This window comes from Silene latifolia, chromosome X (genome assembly GCF_048544455.1).
Source record: "Silene latifolia isolate original U9 population chromosome X, ASM4854445v1, whole genome shotgun sequence".
Taxonomy (NCBI): domain Eukaryota; kingdom Viridiplantae; phylum Streptophyta; class Magnoliopsida; order Caryophyllales; family Caryophyllaceae; genus Silene; species Silene latifolia.
The window spans coordinates 102,946,151-102,972,470 of NC_133537.1; the positions used below are offsets into that span (position 1 = coordinate 102,946,151).

General features: G+C 39.9%; 1 protein-coding gene across 1 annotated transcript; it reads right to left on the reverse strand.

Annotated features, from left to right (window-relative positions):
* Positions 1–3,530: 3,530 nt before the first annotated feature.
* LOC141617994 (uncharacterized) lies at positions 3,531–18,333 on the reverse strand. Its single transcript, XM_074435118.1, has 4 exons — positions 17,683–18,333; positions 16,670–17,391; positions 4,160–4,358; positions 3,531–3,644 (listed from the first exon to the last, which is right to left on the reverse strand). The coding sequence occupies exons 1-4, from the start codon at positions 18,331–18,333 to the stop codon at positions 3,531–3,533; spliced, it is 1,686 nt and encodes a 561-aa protein (XP_074291219.1).
* Between the last annotated feature and the right edge of the window lie 7,987 nt (positions 18,334–26,320).

Here is a 26,320-nt window from a genome sequence, read left to right on the forward strand (position 1 = left end):
CCGATGCCAGGACGCTTGGATCTTGCAGAGGACGAGCGGGTTCCCTCCTGGGTCACTCAGATTGCCTGCATTCCTTCGGGCTTAGGTCTGCCCGTGGGCGTCTCCTCCTTTTTTATTTTATTCTTCCTCATTTGATAAAAGTGCTTCCCCACACTTGAATTGCTATCCCTAATTCATCAAAAGAGTTAGTAACCCTCCCTCGCCTACTCTCATGTCAAGAATCATGCTTTTATGTAAATGCAATAAAGTTAAAAATACAAGTGAGAAGATTTAGTATATTTACAAATGGTGGCTTGGAGAAGACTCCACCAAACTCTCTCTTTGATGGTCTTCTCATGGTGGGGGAGGCCCGAGGCGGATGACCTCAACCTCTCTGATGAATGCTCCTTCATAATATGGCTTTAACCTTTCGCCATTGACTGTGAATTTGTTCCTATCTTCCGATTTTATCTCAAAATCTCCATATTTTCCTACCTCGGTAATCACATAGTGACCCATCAATCTAGAATTCAACTTCCCGGGAAAGAGTCGATATCGAGAGTTAAATAGAAGGACTTTGTCTCCCTTGTGCAAGGCCTTTTGCTTGATTCTCTTGTCATGAAGCAACTTTGTCCTCTCCTTGTAGATCTTGGCATTTTCATAGGATTGTAGTCGGAATTTTTCCAACTCTTGAATTTGCATTATCCTCTTTTGGCCACTTAGCTTGAGATCAAGGTTGAGAGCTTTGATTGCCCAAAAACTTTGTATTCTAGCTCAATTGGCAAATGGCATGCCTTTCCATAGACTAGCTTGTAAGTGGAGGCTCCTATGGGAGTCTTATAGGCCGTCCTATAAGCCTAAAGAGTGTCATCAAGCTTCATACTCCAATCCTTACGAGTCTTGTTAACAACCTTCTCAAGAATTTGCTTCATCTCTCTATTTGAAACTTCAACTTGACCGCTTGTTTGAGGATGGTATCCCAAGCCGGTTCTATGTTGAACACCATATTTTTTTTAAAAGAGAGGTGAGCTTCTTTTCATGGAAATGTGTCCCCCCATCACTTATGATTGCTCTAGGGACTCCGAACCTTGGAAAGTTTACTTTCTTGAGAAGTTTGGTAACCGTTTTGGCATCATCGGTTGGGGTAGCAATTGCTTCTAACCACTTTGACACATAATCAACGGCTATAATAATGTACTTATTTCCTTGAGATGACACAAATGGTCCTTGGTAGTCAATTCCCGAAACATCGAAGATTTCTACCTCTAATATTCCTCGTTGTGGCATCTTATTCCTCCAAGAAATGTTTCCAGTTCTTTGGCAAGGATCACAATGGAGAATAAATTCTCTAGCATCTTCAAACATGGTAGGCCAAAAGAAGCCCGATTGGAGGACTTTAGCAATAGTTCTTCGCACTCCATGGTGCCCTCCATAAGGTGATGAATGACATCCTTCTAAAACACCTTGAACTTCCCATTGGGGTATGCATCTTCGGTAAAGTCCATCACTAAATTCCTTGTAAAGATTGGGATCAGCCCAAAAGTATCTCTTTACTTCAAACAAGAATCTCTTTCTTTGATTATAGTTCAAGTTTGGAGGAAGAACTCCTCCAACAATGTAATTAGCATAGTAGGTAAACCATGGTGTGGTGTGCTTCTCAAGTTGTGAATGAATGGCCATCAAAATATCATCTGGGAAAGAGTCATTGATCAGTGTCTCTCCCTCATCATCATGAAATCGAATTCTTGACAAGTGATCCGCTACCACATTCTCGGCTCCCTTCTTATCTCTTATCTCCAAATCGAATTCTTGGAGTAGCAAAATCCGTCTCAACAACCTTGGTTTTGCCTCCTTCTTTATCAAGAGATGTCTAAGAGCACGGTGATCCGAGAAAACAATCACTTTTGATCCAAGCAAATAGGAATGGAATTTGTCTAAAGCATAGACAATGGCAAGGAATTCCTTTTCGGTGGTATCATAGTTTACTTGGGCGGCATCAAGAGTCTTGTTTATATAATAGATAGCATGTAAAGCCTTTCCTACCCGTTGGGCAAGAACCGCTCCAACGGCATAGTTACTCGCATCGAACATGATCTCAAATGGTAGTTCCCAACTTGGTGGTTGGATGATCGGTGCCGAGATCAATGCTTCCTTAATTCTATCAACGGCTTTAACACACTCATTAGTGAATTGGAATTGGGCATCTTTAAGCAAAAGTTGAGTGAGGGGTTTCGCGATTTTGGAGAAATATTTTATAAAATGGCAATAGAAACCCGCGTGACCGAGAAAGCTTCTCATCCCTCCAACATTCACGGGAGGTGGGAGTTTCTCTATCACCTCAACCTTGGCCTTGTCAACTTCGATGCCCTTTTCCGAAATTAAATGACCCAAAACAATGCCTTCATTGACCACAAATGAATTTGTTAGAGGCTAACCTCTCAAGCATTTGGTCAATGAATAGTAGGGGGAAATGATCCATTCTTGTTGCGGAATTCAATTTACAATAGTTAATACACATACGCCAACCGGTGATCTTCCTTGTGGGTATTAGCTCGTTCTTATCATTTGTTACCACCGTGGTACCTCCTTTCATAGGTACCACTTGAACGAGGCTAACCCACAAAGAATCTGATACTGGATAAATGATTCCCGCATCAAGTAATTTCATAACCTTCGCTTTTACAACTTCTTGCATTTGGGGGTTTAGTCTTCTTTGGAATTGGATGGTAGGCCTATGGTTCTCTTCTAGATGAATTCGATGCATGCAAAAATTAGGGCTTATTCCTTTAAGATCATCTAGACTATAGCCTATGGCCTTTTCATGTTCATTCAGCACATTAAGCAAGCTTTCCAATTGATTCTCATCTAAATTGTCATTAACAATCACGGGTTTAGTTTTAGATTCATCAAGGTAAGCATATTTCAAATTTGGGGGAAGGGGTTTTAGAGTTGAAGTTTGTACCTCACTTTCTACCATTGAAGGTCACTAAGGATTTGCTTCATCTGCATTATACACTCCATCCTCATGGCATATTCATCTTGTTCCTCAAGCTCCTCATTCCCATCATACTCAAATTCCATGACATATTCATCCATCTCTTTTTTTTCAATAAAATGTAAGAATTATATTAAGGATCGGGTAACCAATACATCGGTTTCGGATCGAAATGTGCCTAGCCCATCTAGCAATCCTTATACAAACTCATCAGACAAAACAATAACAAAAAAACGCGGCCTCAACAAAACCTAATAGCAACAAAGATCAGATGCCGTCTCCTCTACTTTCCCCTTTTCATCAACCTTCAGATTTTTACACCAAAATCAACTTTCAATCTTTTAAATCCTTTGATCTCAGAACCGTTTAATGAAAACCAATTGCTCTAATCCATCGCCCATCTCCATCTGATGTTTGAGGATGAAGACGAGAAAATCTTGATCTTAAATCCTTAATCATCAGCTGTATCACTCTCTCCGGTCTCAAAATCCTTGCCTCAAATTTGCAGGAGTTCCTCTGATGCCAAACCTAATAGATGCATACATTCACAACCGAGTTAATGAAGTCTTTTCGAAGCTTTGATCCATGCAGGCTCAGTCTCCAACCCAGAATATCCTGAGTAGGCATGCTGTCTCCAATCCATCGACTCAGTCCGTCCACAAGTCTTCAACTATAATCACAAGCAAAAATAAGGTTATCTATTGTTTCACTTGACCTGCCAAAAAGGTAACATGTATCCTCTTCACAGCATCCTAAACTTTTAAGTTTTGCATTTGTATTCATGGCTTTATGGTGATAGAGCCACGAGATAAAAGCATGTTTAGGCAAAGTTAAGGTTGACCAGACTATATGATTCCAGGGCACGATATTCCTTTTATCCCTGAGACATTCATACCCTTTGGCAATTGTATATTCCTGACCTTTTTGCGATGTCCACTGGTGTTGACTGTAGTATTCTGCTAGTGTGCTCTTTATCTTACATAATTTTCTCTAATACAAACTAGTATCAGTTTTAGGGCTATATCCTTATCAGGTTTCATTTTTGGTATAAATTTGATTGACCCACCTGACCCATAGATGGTCTTCCTTGGAAGATATCCACCAAACTAGCTTACCCATAGCTGCTTTGTTCCAGATTGCGTCATTTTTGAGTCCAAGCCTCCCTTCATTCTTGGGCTTGCATACCTTTTCCCAGGCAACAAGAGGGGACCTCATATATTCTGCTCCTCCCTCCCATAGGAAATTTCTGCAAATGCTCTCAATTCGAGTGATTACCCCACTTGGAAGAATAAACATAGTAGCCCAATAGTTATGAAAAGTTTTGAGAACTGCCTTTATCAGGACCAACTGACCTCCATATGATAGTTTTCTTGCCCCAAGAATCCTAATTTTTGTGAGAATTTTATCAATTAAGGGTCTGCAATTGTGGACAAGGCCCTCGGGAACTGCGTCCGCGGGATCCACACTAGGCATAATCGACTCGAGGTTCTTTCGAATCGAATTAAGACATATTAGAGTCGCCACCAAGTTTTTTGGGAACTTGGAACCGTTCAAGTCAACTTTACACCTTTCATCGAAAAGCATAAAGCCAATCGACTACGAGTGATTAAAGATAAAGACTTGTACCCTATATCACTCGATTTGAATGAATCTCGTAATCCAATGGTATTTAGACGGATCCACAAACCATAGATCTTGAGTAAGGGGTGAGGGTACGTGTTGGGAAGCCCATAAGGACACCCAACCCCACCCGTCAATAACGGCCTCTACTAAGTCAAGTGTCGGATTTCAAACAAGGTCATAGCTACTACGATATATGATATGCAAACATCGTTTTAAACCCTAACATGTGACAACAATTTCTATGTCGTTTAATGCATGAATACTAACTTTGTCAAAGTTGTAATTTAGCATGTGGGTTAATTGATCTAGCAACATTCAAACAAAAGCAAACAAGGCTTAGGGGGAAAGGGGGAGCCGTTGGGATCTACCTATTACAAACCAGGCATTTCATGCCGACACAACAACAAATTAAAGATACAACTCGATCTAAATACAAAGCTATACACACGACGCAATACATGGCCGTTTGGCCTAGAAAACCGTGCACAAGGGGGGGGGGTGACTCACGGCCTACATGACACACGGTCTTGGGTCACTCCTCGTAATGCGTGCTTTCACTTAATCCCATCGAATTAGACATAGGGCTACGCACCAAAGCATGCATTAGCATAAACCGGGCCATGTTGCTTTAAACAACATGCGGTTTACTACGCTCCTACAAGCATTGGGGAACAACCGTCTAACCAAATAAGACTAAGGTTTTTTTGAAGAGGTTTTGACCCGTAAAAAAGAAAACTAACTCGAAAGATTACAACTCGATAAACAAACTATAAATTACAAGCTACAAAACAACAAAGAACAAATGACAAACAAGGAAAGAGAAACGAAATAAGAAAGACAAAACACACGGCCAACTCACGGCCCAAACCAACGGCCACCCTCACGGCCAAGACAAGGCCAACCTAGTTCCTAAGTTAGGTTCATTAGTTAGATCGAATGATTGCAAAACGGATTAGAAAACGAGTTAGAAAACAAGTTATAAAACAAATTGATCGATTGAGAAGAAACGCGCAAGTGTGTTATTCTACACGGCCTAAGGATCCAATTTGGTCAGATATCATAAGATTAATGCTTACTCGTCGAGTGTTAATAGGAAGGTGCTAATCACGCACTCCTATGCTAGCGAGAAATCAAGTGATGAGAAAGATGCGTTCAATTATTTACAGAATTGTTAGTTGATTTTTAAAGCTATGTCGATGTACCCTAATGTGTCTAATTAGGTTATTAAATTAATTTAATGTCATCTAAATACGTCATAGGTTAACAATCAGAGGTTAAACTAACATACAACGGGTCCTAGGGTATGTCGATTTGGCCGAAACAATAAGGGGGTCGAAAGCGAAGAGCGAAGTTAGACAACTCGTTTTATTTATGCCCTACCTTGAACACGAGGATATGTAAATGAGACGGGGGTGTACGACCGACTGAAGTAGCGGTTTATTTTCCCATATCAAGTCAACGCGGGTGTTCATGGTGGTACTTTAACTCATACTCGGACTAAACTAGTTTCATAATTAGTTAGAACAATCGATAAACAAAACGAAAAACAAGACAATAAAAAAAAAGCATAAAACAAACGAAATAAAAGGGAAAAGAAGAGGATTTGATGCACCCTCAACCTACATGTATCGTTGACACCGTCTTGGGTCGTAATCGATGGTAGATTTTATCTCGAGAGGCCGTCGTCGACGAAGAGCAAAGCAAACACGCGCGTTTTGAAACTTTCGGACAGCGATTTTCAAACGATGATATCTCCCTCGTTTCACGACGAAAATTCGATTTGAAAGATGTTTTGAAAACTAGAAAGAGAGGAGAACAGGAATCTTAAAGCAACCCCTGCTCGTTTTGGGTTATTGGGCACGAAAAACGAGCACAAACAGAACTGGACAGACAAGAATAAATCATGAAAACAGAGTGTATAACACTCTTTTTCGAGGGATTTCGTGTACTCTCAAGGGCAATTTGGCTCGTAAATCTTTATCTAATGTGTAGATGGATGTTATGTGGTTAATTAGGAGCAAGAAAATCGAGTTTTGATGGAGGTTTGATGGGGGAACGAGTTGCTTTTCGAGGAGGACACACAAACAGTTTCAGTTTGGATGTCAGTTTTGTGGAGGGTTTTTGAGAGGCAATTAGGGTTTGTTTCTGAGGTTTAAAGCTTGTGAGTGATGGTAGGATGTATGGAGAACTTAGAGGAATGAATGTATGGTGAAGGGGTGGTATTTATAAGGAGTTAAAGTAGGGTAAAAGAGAGGGAGAGGCAGTCGGGCCTGCTGAGCATAGCTGCTGTCCAGCAGCTTTTGGGGGGCTTTCTAGGGTTCGTATGGGGGGTTTTCTTGGTGATTAAGGTAAGGTAATATGGGTAGGATATTAGGGTATGGGTTAGGGTTAATGGGCACGGGTTTTGGTAGTGTTTGGAGCGGGTTTTGGACTCGGGTTTGAGCTGCGAAAACAGGGGGGGCTGCTTGTATGCGGGCTGTTTGGGGCCTGTTTTGGAGTGGGATTTGGGCCGTGGTTATGGGGTTCGAAATGGGGTTGGATGGGTAGTGGTCTAGGTTGGTTAGTGTACTCGAGATTCATGCCAACTCGTAAAGGAAACGGGCTCAAAAACCGAGCTAAAATCGAGCACAAAAACACATGTTCAAACGAGTTCTTTTCGATTTTCAAATCGATTTTTCAAATCAATTAACACATTAAAATAAATGATTTTTCAAACCAAATATACTCACAAAATGATTTTTCAAATCAAATATTTATTTTATTTTCAATAAAATAAACTTGGGAAAATAAATTCAAAATAAAATAAATTAAATTGAAATCACTTTAAAAAGACTTTAATTTAAATATCATTTAAATTAATAAAATGAACTTACTTAAGAAACATTAATTTAAATATCATTTAAATTAATAAAATACTTCATCGACGACGCCCATTCTACATCGTAAAACGAGCTCCAAATAATGACAATGACAACTAAAGAATACATGTGTCCTATCATCATCGGGTGTTTGTCGGGTTCTCTATAAATTCCAATGTCGACGGATACGGGTATCTACAGAGCCCCCACTTTGACTGAGGCTTGGACAAGGCGAAAGTCAAAGTATACCCCAGGTCCCTTTCGACCTGAGGATTCTTCGGGTCGTTTATAGTCCATTAGACTTGCGTATATAAGCTACTTGACCATAAGAAGAGATCATACGAAACTTCGTTGGGGATTGACTCTTGCTTCATGTTGTGTCATAAATCGCATATATGGTGGATTGAGCCTTATCCTTAGGCGCCTACGTATCCGTTTCGGACGGAATCAAACCCGCGTCGTAGTTCGGCAAGAATCGCCGACACATGCCCAAAGTTTATCATCTGCTGGCATTTGTCCAAAATTCATCATCTGCTGACATTTGCCCAAAATTTTTCATCTGCTGGCAGGTGTCCAAATGGGACGGGACTTTCCAAAGAGGTTGCCGCCGCTTTCATCATTTGCTTTCAGCTACGGAATTCTTCCATTTCATACTCTTGTATTGAATTGAATTCTGAGTGGATGTCATCCTTTACATCTTGATAATGGTCTCTGAAGCCAACGGCTTCAGAGCCTCCAGTTTGCAATGGCTCTAAAGTCGAAGACTTTAGAGCCCCCAGTTGAAGCATATCCTGCTATATTTGAAACACAGAGAACGTACTAGCAATAATCATCACATAAGCACATTTGGATCATCGATCTTAAAATTGGATCATTTGAAGTACTGGGTCATCGACCCGAAAATTGAATTTGAAAATTTTGAATAATTGGGCCGTCGACCCGAAGTTTATATTTGACATCACTTGGTATGTTAGGCCATCGACCCTTCAAAAATTGAATTTGAAATTTTGGAATAATTGGGCCATTGACCCGCAAAGATTCTACTACTTGGATCATCTATCCACGATTCGCGAAACGTTTTTGAAATTTTTTGAAATTTTGAAATTTTTGAAATCGAACCTTGATGGGTGAGCATGAAACACGACTCAGACACTTTGTATGACCCGTAAATAACGTGGGCGTAGCCCGCTACCGTAAAACAAAAAAGGAAAATAAAACCCTAAGTGTGCACGGGTTTTAATTCAATTATGGACTTGTTGGGGGTAGAAATCTAAATTGGCCATTCTGGCGCCAAAAGATGGCAAACGGGAATCACAAGGTCGTCGGACTTGGGATGGAGATATCGTATGGCATGGGCGTGCTCCCGAGGGCACATGGGGATCAAGATCACTTGGCATTGACAAGGTGGATTAAAATCACAGAGCAACAACGTTGGCTTCGCCCGACACTAAACACAGACTGATCTTATGAAAGCATTTAGACATCACACATCACTCTTGTTGGAAATATTCTGTCACTCTTCTCCTCGCCTCCTTTCTTTTCAGCGAGTTTCATCATTTCTTGCCACCGCCTTCTTTCTTTTCAGCGGGCTTTTACTATTTTTCTTCCACGCCTTCTTTCTTTTCAGCGGGTTTTTCATATTTTTTGTTCCCAACACAAACCCACATCTATGTGACTCAGCATCTTTGCCTAAACCGTTAGATAAAGCTCATTCTGAGAATTGATACTATTCATCCGAACCTATATCCTCATCCTAGCCTACATCGAGTGCTAAGACCGACTCAAACAAAGGTGGCTTCATTTGGACTTGGTTAAGACCCGTAAGAAACCGACAAGATGACAACTTGGTTGATGAGTGGATTGAATCCCTTATTCGAAGGATCGCCTACGTATTCGCGTGGAGCGAAATCAAATCCGACGTAGTTCGATCATGGTGCATAAACATGGCATTTTGATTGTGTGTACACACTCGAAGGTTTCACCTAAGGTATCATGTCGTATCCCATTCTAGCCTGTAAGGTACTGTTAAATCCCGTGTCTAGGGTTGGTACAAAAAGGCTTGGATCTTTTGGGATGTGGAGCTTGGTAATAACAAGTTGGAATGGTTAACCATCATTCTGAAGGTTTGTTTTGTGGTGCTAAGGCCAAGGGCTATGGCTGCTGATGTTGTTGGAATGGGTGTCTCGGGTTTGATGAACCACGAGTGCAAATGGGTTGAAAAATGATGTGGGTTCAACTTTCCATGTCTGGACCCTAAAGGCTAGGTATAACAACACAAGCGGAATGATTCTCAAAATTCCCGACTATCCCCTTGTAACTGTCTCAGGAAGGACTTAGGGGTAAAGAGGTTACTACTTAAGCTTTTGGGCTTCGCCCATTGAACTTCAACTATAGGTACTTGACTTGACTTCTGGCTTCCGTAACTTCGACATTCAACCAAAAACCTTTTGCAATAACTTCAACATCTTTTTTTTTCTTTTTTTCTTTTTCTTTCATCTTTTTTTCATTTTTCTTTTTTTCATTTTTTTTCATTTTTTTTTTCTCTCTTTGATCTTCTATTCATTCTCTTAGTCATAAATGGATACACCTTGAAAACTGGGCTTCGCCAACTAATTTGGGTAGGAACTAACAATTCCTTGTTAGAACGGGTTGATATCTTCTCTCTTCGAGATGGGATGATTTTGTTGGGGAAAAGGCTTGCCTTCCATCATCGATAGGGGAAACAAGGAGCTAGTCCGGGTTTGTCATAGAATCATCTAAAAGCTTGTCACAAACATTGGTTCAGATGGAGGTTTTCTACCACCAGACATGGAATAGGTAAAGGAATCAAACATGGAATCCTAGTGTACCTTACATTTTGAAACGGGACATATTTCTACCCCAGGGATGCCCTTGAGTGTGTTGTGCGTTTTATCATGCTTCGGAATGATTGAGGATTGGAAAGACAGATGCTTAACAGACTCGAAGGAACGATTCCTAGGACACACCCTAGGTCATCGCGGAACAAACGACTCAACTTCAGGAAAAGAAAGTCCTAGACTCGACTCGACTAAGATAAGAAAATAGATCCCGACTCATAATTTTTCAAATCCGGTCTTGAGCTTTCTCTTGTTCAGCTGTCAGCTTAGATGCTCGGTTCTAGTCCTTGATCCCCGTGATGGTTTGCCTCCATCCCGAGGTAGTCCTCTGAGGATCTACGCTAGTGATGAAAGTTGGTGAATCGAATTGTCTTTTATTAACTTCGTTAACGAGAGGAGTACATTCTAGAGCAAGACTCCCGACTTGAATTTCATTCTTCGGGTTTGGCAAGAATTCAAAGCAATCCACAAATATTTTCCCGATAAACACCCCTTTCAAGTGACATGAGCGGATAAGATGGGAATAATCGACATTGTCTTCGACAGAAACAAAGTTGGCGTGATCGCCAAAAGGATTGGTGATGTTATTGGGTTTAACAGCTGGGATCGGGAGCGTTCCGTTCTCAATCATGTCTTGAATTTCGTGCTTCAGTCGATAGCACCTTTCAGTATCATGGCCTTTCCCTTGATGAAAGGCACAGTAGGCATTTGGTTTATACCATTTACCTTGTTGATCAGCGGGAGGGTCCGGAGTTGGACCAATAGGCTTCAGCTTTCCTTGGGCTATGAGCCTTTGGAGAGCATATGTATAAGTGCATCCGATATCGGTGAATGCCCTAGGTGTTTGGCACTGCGACTTCTTCGATTGCCCTTCTAGGAGATTGATGGCTTCATCAATATGGGTCGTTGCTGGGGCCTTGCCCTTAGACGATGACGCCCCTTGGTACCCCTTCGGCTTTTCAGCCTCTGCCCTTATGACATCATCTTCTACCTTCATCCCGATTCTTATCAATTCTTTGAAAGAGCCAAAATTCTGGTATTTCAGAGCATTGCGGTAAATAGGTCGTAGATTCTTTACGAACTTATCTACCATTTCAACTTCGTCAGGCTTCTTGGCTAACTTCACGCTTTCAGCGCGCCATCTTGCAAGGAATTCAGTAAAGCCTTCTTTTTCTTTCTGTGTCATCACCTCCAATGTTCTTATGTTGGTTTGAATCTCGACATTGTCAGCATAGTGCTTACAGAACTCCACCGTGATATCTTCGAAAGTAGGGAAGTTCTTAAGGTCAAGATTATAGAACCACGCCTTCGGGTGTTCATCCAGAGATTGGGCAAAAATTTCGGAGAGCATGTCAGCAGGTACTCCCTTCAGTGCTAAGTACCCTTTATAGGCCTTAACATGGTGGACTGGATCTTCTGTGCCCTTAAACTTTGGGATGTCAGTGAGTACCATGTTCGTGGGCAACTTATCCTGAACTGGGGCATAGGCCCTAACATTCTCATAGTGGATGTTCTTCCCCTGGGAGAGTTTCAGACGGTCTTCGATGAACTTGAACCGTTTCTCCAGATCGGTCAGAGGTGGGGTAAATGGAGGGGAATGTTCACCCAGCTTAGATTCAATTGCATCCATGCGGGTCATCATGAGGTTCACGGCCTCAGTAAGCTTGTTAACAGCATCTTCTATTGCTTGACGTTGGGTTTTTGGCGGCCTTTCTACAAGAAAACCCCGTACTGAGTCAATATTTAAAGTAAGAGCCCCTGCACACTTAAGGACACGACCCTAACTTGCCTCGACTTGAGATTGACTAAACAAAGATTCGACTCACGGTTGGATTTAGACCTTGGTTCATTTTAGACTTGACAAAACGACATGACTCAAACTGTCATGAATCGGTTATAAACCGGACTCGGTGTGACTAAACCCGTGATTGGACTAACATAGCCCATAGGTTTGGGTGAAACGCCCTAAATGGCCTAGATTGGACGTTTTTGTGGACTATCCTAGACCAAAAGGTCGACCAACATGACTCAAGGCCCAAGAGGTGAGCTTGGGTGACCCAACAAGGTCGTGTTCTAGACTCTTAGAACGAAACACACCTGGCCTAACACGGCCATGACCCGGACACGACTTGACGCATTTCATGCTTGGTTGAGGTTCGAGAGGCATTTTGGATTGGTTTTGAAAAAAACGAAAGATTGATTCGAAAATGAGATTTGAAATGGGCAGCATGCCGGCTATAAAAGCTCATTTTGGGCCGAAAATTCTAGTCCTATTTGGGCAGCATTCCGCGTTTTTAAAACCATGCTATTTTGAAAGTAAGTTTTTCAAAAGTTCGGTTTTGAAAAGGACATGGGAAATTTCGAAAAAGACTTGGGAAAACAAATTGCACATTGTCATTCTCATGTTATAAGGATGTATGCTCCTAGACATCTCTAAGTCTCGGCAAGTCTTCTATAAGAAGGTCTATGCCCTCCATCCTTTTGCGGTCTTATATAGCAAGGTGTCTTAAGGTAGAGTACCTAGAAGATCGTCCCCACCATCAAGAACCACGCGAGGCGAAGTGGAAGCGAGCAATGTGCAGCTTCCTAGCATAGTGGGACGTCGCCCCCCACGCATCACGAAGAAACGCTGAGACGACCCGGGCAAGTCCTTAAGGGTTTATGCATGAATCGTAGCACTATGAGTAATGTTTTACTTTCCAACACTTTCTTTTCAAGTTTCACCTCGGAGGAAAAGACCCTAGAAACAAAGTGTAACTAGTCCTCTTTTCCCCAGTGAGTCGCCAAACTATGGACAAGGCCCCTGAAGGCTGCGCCCGCGGGATCCACACTAGGCATAATCGACTCGAGGTTCTTTCGAATCGAATTAAGACATATTAGAGTCGCCACCAAGTTTTTTGGGAACTTGGAACCGTTCAAGTCAACTTTACACCTTTCATCGAAAAGCATAAAGCCAATCGACTACGAGTGATTAAAGATAAAGACTTGTACCCTATATCACTCGATTTGAATGACTCTCGTAATCCAATGGTATTTAGACGGATCCACAAACCATAGATCTTGAGTAAGGGGTGAGGGTACGTGTTGGGAAGCCCATAAGGACACCCAACCCCGCCCGTCAATAACGGCCTCTACTAAGTCAAGTGTCGGATTTCAAACAAGGTCATAGCTACTACGATATATGATATGCAAACATCGTTTTAAACCCTAACATGTGACAACAATTTCTATGTCGTTTAATGCATGAATACTAACTTTGTCAAAGTTGTAATTTAGCATGTGGGTTGATTGATCTAGCAACATTCAAACGAAAGCAAACAAGGCTTAGGGGGAAAGGGGGAGCCGTTGGGATCTACCTATTACAAACCAGGCATTTCATGCCGACACAACAACAAATTAAAGATACAACTCGATCTAAATACAAAGCTATACACACGACGCAATACATGGCCGTTTGGCCTAGAAAACCGTGCACAAGGGGGGGGGGGTGACTCACGGCCTACATGACACACGGTCTTGGGTCACTCCTCGTAATGCGTGCTTTCACTTAATCCCATCGAATTAGACATAGGACTACGCACCAAAGCATGCATTAGCATAAACTAAAGGCCATGTTGCTTTAAACAACATGCGGTTTACTACGCTCCTACAAGCATTGGGGAACAACCGTCTAACCAAATAAGACTAAGGTTTTTTTGAAGAGGTTTTGACCCGTAAAAAGAAAACTAACTCGAAAATTACAACTCGATAAACAAACTATAAATTACAAGCTACAAAACAACAAAGAACAAATGACAAACAAGGAAAGAGAAACGAAATAAGAAAGACAAAACACACGGCCAACTCACGGCCCAAACCAACGGCCACCCTCACGGCCAAGACAAGGCCAACCTAGTTCCTAAGTTAGGTTCATTAGTTAGATCGAATGATTGCAAAACGGATTAGAAAACGAGTTAGAAAACAAGTTATAAAACAAATTGATCGATTGAGAAGAAACGCGCAAGTGTGTTATTCTACACGGCCTAAGGGTCCAATTAGGTCAGATATCATAAGATTAATGCTTACTCGTCGAGTGTTAATAGGAAGGTGCTAATCACGCACTCCTATGCTAGTGAGAAATCAAGTGATGAGAAAGATGCGTTCAATTATTTCTGAAATTGTTAGTTGATTTTTAAAGCTATGTCGATGTACCCTAATGTGTCTAATTAGATTATTAAATTAATTTAATGTCATCTAAATACGTCATAGGTTAACAATCAGAGGTTAAACTAACATACAACGGGTCCTAGGGTATGTCGATTTGGCCGAAACAATAAGGGGGTCGAAAGCGAAGAGCGAAGTTAGACAACTCGTTTTATTTATGCCCTACCTTGAACACGAGGATATGTAAATGAGACGGGGGTGTACGACCGACTGAAGTAGCGGTTTATTTTCCCATCTCAAGTCAACGCGGGTGTTCATGGTGGTACTTTAACTCATACTCGGACTAAACTAGTTTCATAATTAGTTAGAACAATCGATAAACAAAACGAAAAACAAACAAAAACAAGACAATAAAAAAAAAGCATAAAACAAACGAAATAAAAGGGAAAAGAAGAGGATTTGATGCACCCTCAACCTACATGTATCGTTGACACCGTCTTGGGTCGTAATCGATGGTAGATTTTATCTCGAGAGGCCGTCGTCGACGAAGAGCAAAGCAAACACGCGTTTTTGAAACTTTCTGGACAGCGATTTTCAAACGATGATATCTCCCTCGTTTCACGACGAAAATTCGATTTGAAAGATGTTTTGAAAACTAGAAAGAGAGGAGAACAGGAATCTTAAAGCAACCCCTGCTCGTTTTGGGTTATTGGGCACGAAAAACGAGCACAAACAGAACTGGACAGACAAGAATAAACCGCGAAAACAGAGTGTATAACACTCTGTTTTTCGAGGGATTTCGTGTACTCTCAAGGGCAATTTGGCTCGTAAATCTTTATCTAATGTGTAGATGGATGTTATGTGGTTAATTAGGAGCAAGAAAATCGAGTTTTGATGGAGGTTTGATGGGGGAACGAGTTGCTTTTCGAGGAGGACACACAAACAGTTTCAGTTTGGATGTCAGTTTTGTGGAGGGTTTTTGAGAGGCAATTAGGGTTTGTTTCTGAGGTTTAAAGCTTGTGAGTGATGGTAGGATGTATGGAGAACTTAGAGGAATGAATGTATGGTGAAGGGGTGGTATTTATAAGGAGTTAAAGTAGGGTAAAAGAGAGGGAGAGGCGGTCGGGCTCTGTTGAGCATAGCTGCGCTGTCCAGCAGCTTTTGGGGCTTTCTAGGGTTCGTATGGGGGGTTTTCTTGGTGATTAAGGTAAGGTAATATGGGTAGGATATTAGGGTATGGGTTAGGGTTAATGGGCACGGGTTTTGGTAGTGTTTGGAGCGGGTTTTGGACTCGGGTTTGAGCTGCGAAAACAGAGGGGGCTGCTTGTATGCGGGCTGTTTGGGGCCTGTTTTGGAGTGGGATTTGGGCCGTGGTTATGGGGTTCGAACTGGGGTTGGATGGGTAGTGGTCTAGGTTGGTTAGTGTACTCGAGATTCATGCCAACTCGTAAAGGAAACGGGCTCAAAAACCGAGCTACAATCGAGCTCAAAAACACATGTTCAAACGAGTTCTTTTCGATTTTCAAATCGATTTTTCAAATCAATTAACACATTAAAATAAATGATTTTTCAAACCAAATATACTCACAAAATGATTTTTCAAATCAAATATTTATTTTATTTTCAATAAAATAAACTTGGGAAAATAAATTCAAAATAAAATAAATTAAATTGAAATCACTTTAAAAAGACTTTAATTTAAATATCATTTAAATTAATAAAATGAACTTACTTAAGAAACATTAATTTAAATATCATTTAAATTAATAAAATACTTCATCGACGACGCCCATTCTACATCGTAAAACGAGCTCCAAATAATGACAATGACAACTAAAGAATACATGTGTCCTATCATCATTGGGTGTTTGTCGGGTTCTCTATAAATTCCAATGTCGACGGATACGGGTATCTACAGCAATCTTGGGCATTCAATCTGGTACTCTTAATTTTGACTCCTAAGTATTTGAAAGGGAGCCTCCCCTCCACCATACCTGACCTCTTGAGTATATCAGTTTTAACACTGTCTTTGACCCCCATTAAAATATGCATTAAATTTTCCTTTGCTCATTTTAAGCCCAGTAGACTTAGAAAAAGTGGCAAAGGTTCTTATCAAAATGAGAATAGATTGAGCATCCCCTTTACAAAAAAGGAGTAGGTCATCTGCAAACATCAAATGAGGGAGTCTTAGAGGCTTGCATAGAGGGTGATACCTGAAATTTGGATCCTCTGTAGTATACTTTTGAAGTCTGGATAAGTAGTCCATGAATATAGTGAACAACAGGGGAGATAGAGGGTCCCCCTGTCTCAGACCCCTCTGACCCTTGAAGAAACCAAAAATCTCTCCATTTAGGTTTAAGGAGTAAGAGGCTGTTGTTACACAGTGATCAATCCATATCCTGAACTGCTTGGGAAACTTTATAGCTTTAAGAAGTTGTCTCAAAAAATCCCATTCTATTGTGTCATAAGCTTTTTGTAGATCCATTTTTAGCAAACACCTAGGAGACACTGCCTTCCTATTGTAAAGCTTGATCAAATTCTGACAAATCAAAATATTTTCCATGATGCTTCTGCCCTGAATAAACCCCCCTTGATTAGGAGTAATAATCTCAGATAAGACTCCTTCTAGCCTGTTGCAAATAAGCTTAGAGATGCATTTGTAAATAACATTACAACATGCTATGGGCCTATACTGGAGTACAGATTCAGGTCTGGTAACTTTTGGAATTAATGTAACCAATGTTGCATTTAGTTGTTTTAGCATCTGACCTGTGTCAAAAAAATCCAAGATAGCAGCAATTATATCATCCCCCACTATGTCCCATGAATCTTTGAAGAATTTGCTTGAGTAGCCATCAGGACCTGGTGCTTTGTCATTTGGAATATGGAAAAAGATGTCCTTTATTTCTTCTTTAGTGATGGGAGGCAACAGAACCTGAACATGAGCATCAGTACACAACTTTCATTCATGCACCACTTTCTGATTAACTTTTGTAACATCTTCCTGGGAACCCAGAAGCATTTCATAATAATCCAAGAAAGACTTTTGTATACTCTTCTCATCTCTGCATAAATGATTATTATGATATTTTAGTTGAGCAATGAAATGCTTATTTCTTCTTGCCTTAATCACTCCATGAAAATAAGAAGAGTTCATATCTCCATTCTGGTTCCAATGGGCTTTAGCTTTTTGTCTCAAAAAATTAATTTTATCCTCTTAGAGTACTCTTGAGGCCTGATTAGCCTCATATTCTTGCCTCACTAGTTCCATGTCCCCTGGATTACTCATCATCTCTTTCTGCAGGATAATCAGTTTAGTGTGTGAAATGTCAGCTGTATTTTCAATATCTGAGAAGTGGTCCCTGTTTATCTTCCTCAAAACAGGCTTCAACAATTTGAGCTTCCTAACAACCTTATACATTTTAGTACCATAGACTGAGTTCCTCCAATTAGTATTTACACACTCCAGAAATCCAGGGGTTGTACTCCATATATTAAAAACTTTGAAAGATCTTTTCCTAATGCCTAGTGTAGGAGACTCACTCACTAGGCAAGGAGTGTGATCAAACATTCCCTCTGGCAAGAAATTTGCAAAAAGATTAGGGAAACTATGTATCCATTCTTGATTGAGAAGCATTCTGTCTAGCCTACTATAAACCCTAGTTTCAGGTGGCTGCTTGTTATTCCATGTATAATAAGCACCAGTAGCTTTCAAGTCAGTGAGGCCACAAGTATTCAGACAAGCTTGGAAAGGATCTGCTTCAGCATTTGAGACAGGTCCCCCAAGCCTTTCAGTCCCAGTCAAAACACAGTTGAAATCTCCCCCCAAAGAGATTGTCCAAAGAGATTCCCTTTCTCCAATCCCATTAAATGCCATTAAATGCATAGATAAAAGTCATATAGAACTGCCTTTCTCCTTAAGTTTGTCCAGAGAGATTATTCTTTCTCCAATCCCATTAAATGCATAGATAAACGTTATATAGAACTGCCTCTGATGTAAGAGGTCCTTTATATGCATATGAATGTATTGGGGATCATATTCCAGGAACTGAATATCTACCATCTGAGGTTGCCAAAGGACCCAGACCCTGCCTCCTCTATGATAGGCATTATTTATAATAACACTCCCATCCTTAAAAACGTTATTATGAACTTTATTCAAATTACAAGATTTAACTTTTGTTTCAAGTAAACAAAAACAACTAACATTATTATTATGCATAAATTTATTAATAATAGCCTGCTTCCCCCTGTTCATCCCTTTAACGTTCCAAAATCCAAAAATCATGGGTTTAAGTTTAGGGGATCAATACTAGATAAACCATGACAAGCTGTTGGAGTGGTAGTACCACTCAGAACTTCTTTGTATGTTGGAGAATTCTGACCAGAGGAAGACTCTATGTTAGTATGTGGCCTTGATATTCTGACCAATCTCACTGGGGACACTAATCCTCTATGAGTCATAGCAGGTCTTATTTCTGGGGTCTTATCAACATTGGTCACCTGTTTTTGAACCAGGGATTTCTGAATTTGCTGATTTTGTTGTTGCACTGGCCGCCAGATCTTTTGCACAGGTATCTGCTTTGGAACTGTCTTATCCTTCCTACAGTTTTTTGTCTCATGTCCTAGTTGTTTACATTTAGTACATAGAGTTGGCTTCCATTCATACTCAATCTCAATCTCTATTAGTTGTTTCTTTTCATCCATGAATTTTATCTTGTTTGGAAAAAGTTGTCCCAGTTTCAAGTCAACCATTACTCGTGCAAACCCTAACCTGGTTTTTTGTTCTGTAGCTGTATCACTTTTAATATATGTGCCCACCAGATTTGCAATCTTTTTGAGGCTTAATCCCCAAAATTTCAAAGGTAGTTTGTGCATTCTAATCCACGCAGGTACACTTTTTATCCCTTCTTTTGTCAATTCCACGTCTGGTTGCCATTCCTTGATAACCAATGGTTTGTTATCAAAAAGGAAATGGCCACTTTGGAGTACAGCCTGTTTCATTTCTTCAGTGTGAAATCTTGTTAGAAAAACCCCATTCGGCAAGAAGGATAACTTATCAATTGTATATTTATTCCAGATACGCTTCAAGAAGCCTTCAAGGATCTGCCATGGAGGGTTTGCATCAACCACAAATCCATAGACTGCCTGTTGCCAGTACACAAGTTGATCTTGGACATCTTCTTCAGTCAGTTGAAGCATTTCAGTGGGTTCCTCCTCCAGAATTTCCATCACCTTCCTACCATAGCGTTCATACCAAACCTCCTCTTCCTCCTGATCTGATATGGCCTGCTCACTTTCATCAGATTCATCCTCCAATTCATCCTCTATTGTATATGCAGGGATACCTTCAATTTCATAGAGACTCTTCTGTTTTGCAGCCTCATCAACATCTGGTTTCCCTAAGACTTTGTTCTTCTCAGCAGTAATCTTAGATGTAGTATCTTTGGTTTTTGAACTACTGTTGTGTGTAGTTGAAACCTTCTTATTATTCTTCTTTGCCATTAGAGACAAGAAAGTACTGTCACGTTTTGCAGGATGACGGCAGTCAATGCATTTTTCTCTCTCTACTTTATCTCTCTAGGGTTAGTAAGCACAAAGCAAACTAAAAATTGTTTAATATAAGATTCGAGCCTTAGATCTCAAGGTTCATGCACAAATTTCCTAACAATTGAATTACCCATGTTTATTTTCGTCCATCTCTTATTCTTGCATGGTGTGATTTTTTGTTGCTTGTTTATCTTTAGTGGATTGTGATGCTTCCTTAAGAATGTTATTTATCAATATGGATTGCTCATATATGAGCTCCTTGCAAGCTAGAGCAGCTTCAAGTAGATCTACTTCCAACTCCCAATGCTTGTTTTTGGCCTCACTTGCTTCTAAGGCTTCCAATGCTTGCAAAGGGTCTTTAATGAGAGTAGTACCCACATGGTCCTCTACACAACAATCTATAATATCCTTCTTGCAAATACACTAAGAAAACGGTAAGAAGTACCTTGAGGAAGTGCTCTCCCTCAAGGTAAAGAAAGACACAACTAAAAACAATTAATGAAAATCAAATCAAGTTAACACCGTTCCCGGCAACGGCGCCATTTTTGGTCCGGTTTAAACTCGTCGTCAAGGGTTACTGTGGACAAGGCCCTCGGGAACTGCGTCCGCGGGATCCACACTAGGCATTATCGACTCGAGGTTCTTTCGAATCGAATTAAGACAAATTAGAGTCGCCACCAAGTTTTATGGGAACTTGGAACCGTTCAAGTCAACTTTACACCTTTCATCGAAAAGCATAAAGCCAATCGACTACGAGTGATTAAAGATAAAGACTTGTACCCTATATCACTCGATTTGAATGACTCTCGTAATCCAATGGTATTTAGACGGATCCACAAACCATAGATTTTGAGTAAGGGGGAGGGTACGTGTTAGGAAGCCCATAAGGACACCTAACCCCGCCCGTCAATAACGGCCTCTACTAAGTCAAGTATCGGATTTCAAACAAGGTCGTAGCTACTACGATATATGATATGCAAACATCGTTTTAAAACCCTAACATGTGACAATAATTTCTATTTCGTTTAATGCATGAATACTAATTTTGTCAAAGTTGTTTTAGCATGTTGGTTGATTTGAAATAAAAGAGATGTGAGACACGCTTAGGAGGAATGGGGGAGCCATTGGGATCTATCCTATTACAACCCAGGCATTTCATGCCGACACAACGAGAAATAAATTACAACTCGATCTACTTACAACAACTATCGAAATTATTTCGACTCAATTAAAATAAAACCTATATACATGATACAAAATTACAATACAAACTAACAAAAAACAACTTAAACTATTATGACTTAACAAATAAAATAAATGTAAACAAAAAGGCTAAAACTAAGTTAGATTGATTAATGATGTTAGCCGATTTATTAATTAGTAAACAAATTAGACTAGAATTAAACTAATTAAATTAAATTAAACAAATACAAAGGTTTGAAATAAATTAGGTACAACTTATTGATTAAATTGAACCCAACTAATTAAAATTATTCACCAATCCATATTTATTAAAATAGGATTAGTAAACAATTAAAGAAACAAAAGAAGAAAAGAAATCAAAACTGGCAGACCCGTGCAGTGCCCGGATCAGAAGTCAGAACAGACCCGTGCAGTGCACGGATCAGAAGTCAGAACACACCCGTGCAGTGCACGGTTTTTGTTGAAAACAAAGTTAATTGCATTTTAATTTCGAAATCAGCAAAATAAATTACGGAAAAATTCACTAAATTAAATTTACATATTTTGAACCTTAAAAAATAATAAAAACAAAATCTACAATATTAGAAACAAGTAAAACAAATTAAAGGTTAATTAATTATAAATTAAATTAAATAATTACGAACTAGGTTAAAAACAATTCTAATTTGTCAACGAGTGCAAATAGAAAGGTGTTAAGCACGCACTTCCATGCTAGCGAGAAAATTAGTGAATGGGAAGATGAATTCAATTAAAAATTAGAAGATTGCAAAATTCATTTACAATAATGTTATTTTAATCCTAAGATGCCTAATGAATTAACGAACTAAATTGAGGTGTTAAATTAGTTGAAAGAATTGTGTAAAGGTGGCCTACTATTACGATGAATGAAAAGATCAAAGTTAAAACAAAGGTACAAATAACATACTACGTCAATTAGATTGATTTAATTCTGTCCGATTCCAAATACGAGGATATGTAAATGAGAAGGGGATACGACCGACCAATCTGGCGGATTTCTTTCCCAACTCAAGTCAACGCGGGTATTCGGAATGGCACTTTAACTCATACTCATACTATACTAATGTTTCATAGTTAACGATGTTAGACGATGTATAATATATAAAATAAGCGATAGAAAAACAAATAAAAATAAGAGAAAATTGTTGATTACAGCCTTTTATAAACCTCATTTTGAAAATTACAGCCTTATATAATTTTTTTTGAAAATTACATCCAAAATATTACTTTTCTTCTAAAATTGCACCAACTTGAGTTTTCCGGTGAATTTTTATGATGTTTTTATGATGTTTGGGGTGATTAATTGGTTTGTGTTAAGGAGAGGTAAGAAATTTGGGTAAGTAGGCTCTCAAATAATAAAGGGTACATCATAAAAAACATCATCAAAAATCACCAAAAACCTCAAGTTGGTGCAATTTTAGAAGAAAAGTAATATTTTGGATGTAATTTTCAAAAAAAATTATATAAGGCTGTAATTTTCAAAATGAGGTTTATAAAAGGCTGTAATCAACAATTTTCTCTAAAAATAACGAAATAAAAAGGGAAAGAAGGAGGATTTGATGCACCCTCAACCTACATGTATCGTTGACACCGTCTTGGGTCGTAATCGATCGTATATTTTATCTCGAGAGGCCGTCGTCGACGAAGGAACAAAGCAAACAACACGTTTTTTGTAAATCTGGACAACAACTTTCAAACTGCAATTTCTCACTCGTTTCACGGTGAAAATTAGATTTAAAAGATGTTTTGAAAACTAGAAAGAGAGGAGAACAAATATTTTAAAACAAACCACGCTCTTTCTGAGTTATTGGGCACGAAAAACGAGCATAAACAGAACTGGACAGACAGGAAAAGCCGCGAAAACAGAGTGTATGACACTCTGTTTTTCGAGGGGATTCGTGTACTCTCAGGGTCAATTTGGCTCGTGAGTCTTTGTTTAAGATGTAGATGGATGTTATATGGTTAATTAGGAACAAGAAACTCGAATTTTAATGGAGATTTGAAGGGAGAATGAATGGTATTTCGAGAGAGACACAAACTGTTTCTCAGTTTGGATGTATCGGTTTTGTCGAGAGTTTTGAGAGGCAATTAGGGTTTGTTTTTGGATATTAATGCTTGGTATTTGCAGTATGATGTGGGGAGAACTTAGAGGAATGAAAGTATGGCAAAGGAGGGGGGGGGGGTATTTATAGGGAGTTAAAGTAGGGTAAAAGAGAGCAAAAGGCCGGGTCGCTTTGTTTCGCTGCTGCTGTCCAGCAGCTTTCATGAGCTCGTGTAGGGTTTTTGAGGGGTGTTTCTTGGTGGGAAAGGCATGGTAATATGTGTAGGATAGTCAGGTGTGGATGGGTGGTCATGGGCACGGGTTTGGTAGCCTTTTGGAGCGGGTTTGGAAGTGTTTGATTGGGCTCGGGTTTGGAGAACGAAAACAGGGGGGCTGCTTATTCCGTGAGGTTTGTGAAGGATTTTGGACGTGGGTTGCATGGGAAGGGCTTGGAATTATAGCTTGATATGTGGGCTAGGTGGGAGGTGAGATATGGGTCGCATTGGAGTCGAATACGGGGCAGTTTTGGTGTCGGATTTGGGGCTGCAAAACAAGGCAGCGAAGGTGGTGTTGGGCTGTTTGGGACGTGATTTGGGAGGGCTAAGCCAGGGTTTTGTGGTGGGTTTTAGCTGGGATTTGAACACGGGTTGGAGGAGAGGGGATTGGGCCGAAAGTGCGTCGAAAATCGAGCCCAAATCAAGTAGAAAACGAGCTCAAAAATCGCGTATAAAACCATCGTAAAAAATCGAGTTCTTCAAATACGGTTTATAAACGATATAAATTGATTTTTCAAATCAAATAACTAAAGAATGATTTTTCAAATCAAAAATATATTTTATTTTCAATAAAATAAATTTAAGAAAATAAATTCAAATTAAAACAATAAAATGAATTCACTTTAAAAAAAAACATTTAATTTAAATATCATTTAAATTAATAAAATACTTCGTCGACAACGCTCATTCTACATCGTAAAACGAGCCCAAATAATGACAATGACAACTAAAGAATACATGTGTCCTATCATCATCGGGTGTTTGTCGGGTTCTCTATAAATTCCAATATCGACGGATACGGGTATCTCTGAGCCCCATTTTGACCGAGGCTTGGACAAGGCGAAAATCAAAGTATACCCCAGTCCCTCTCGACCGAGGATTCTGCGGGTCGTTTATAGTCCATTAGACTTGCGTATATAAGCTCGCCAGCCATAAGAAGAGATCATACCTGAAACTTTGTCGGGGATTAACTCTTGCTTCTGTTGCGTCAAATTGTCATCATTGGTCGTCGACCCATAAATTGCATATATGGTGGATTGAGCCTTATCCTTAATCGCCTACGTATCCGTTTCTGACGGAATCAAACCCGCGTCGTAGTTCGGAAGAATGCGACACATGCCCAAAGTTTATCATCTGTTTGGCGTTTGTCCAAAATTCATCATCTGCCGACACTTGCCCAAAGCTTATCATCGTGGCGGTGTCAAAATGGGACGGGACTTTCCGAGGAGGTTGCCGCCACTTTCATCATTTGCTTTCAGCTATGGAATTCTTCCATTTCATACTCTTGTATTGAATTGAATTCTTGGTGGATGTCATCCTTTACATCTTGATAATGGTCTCAAGCCAACGACTTGAGCCCCGATTTGTGATGGCTCTAAAGTCGAAGACTTTAGAGCCCCCAATTGAAGCATATCCTGCTATATTTGAAACATAGAAAATGTACAAGCAATAATCATCACATAAGCACATTTGGATCATCGATCTTAAAATTAGATCATTTAAAAGATTGGGTCATCGACCCGAAAATTGAATTTGAAAATTTTGAATAATTGGGTCATCGACCCGAAGTTTGAATTTGTCATCACTTAGAATATTGGGCCATCGACCCAAAAAACAATTGAATTTGAATATTTGAATTTTTTGAAATTTGGGCCATCGACCCAGGTCCGAAGTTGAAGTGTTGGAATCTTTGGGTCGTCGACCTGAAATTGAATTTGAAAGACTGGGTCATCGACCCGAAATTTGCACATGTTGAAAATTTTGAATAATTGAGCCATCGACCCAAATTTTGAATTTGAAACGAATCATTTGGGTGTTGGGTCGTCGACCCAAAATTTGATTTTGAACTTTGAGATTTGAACCTTGACTTGAAATGTACCACTACTTGGATCATCTATCCCATAATTCGCAAAAAGTTTTTGAAATTTCGGAATTCTGAAATCTTTGGCATTTTGAAATCGAACCTTGACGGGTAAGCAGGAAATACGACTCAGACACTCTGTATGACCCGTAAATAACGTGGGCGTAGCCCGCTACCGTAAAACAAAAAAGGAAAATAAAACCGCAAGTGTGCACGCGTTTTAATTCAATTATTGACTTATTGGGGGTAGAAATGTAAATTGGCCATTCTGACGCCAAAAGATGACAAACGAGAATCACAAGGTCGTCGGACTTGGGACGAAGATTTCGTATGGCATGGGCGTGCTCCCGAGGGCACATGGGAATCAAGATCACTTGGCATTGACAAGGAGGATTAAACTCACAGAGCAACAACGTTGGCTTCGCCCAGACACTAAACACAGACTGATTTTATGAGAACACTTAGACATCACACATCACTCCTATTGGGAACATTCTGTCACTCTTCTCCTCGCCTCTTTTCTTTTCAGTGAGTTTTCATCATTTCTTGCCACCGCCTTCTTTCTTTTCAGCGGGCTTTTACTACTTTTCTTCCACGCCTTCTTTCTTTTCAGCGGGTTTTTCATATTTTCTGTTCCCAACACAAACCCACATCTATGTGACTCAGCATCATTGTCTACACCGTTAGATAAAGCTCACTCCGAGACTTGACACTACTCATCTGAACCTATATCCTCATCCTAGCCTACATCAAGTGCTAAGACCGACTCAAACAAAGGTGGCTTCATTTGGACTTGGTTAAGACCCGTAAGAAACCGACAAGATGACAACTTGGTTGATGAGTGGATTGAATCCCTTGTTCAGAAGGACTGCCTACGTATTCGCGTGGAGCGAAATCAAATCCGACGTAGTTCGAT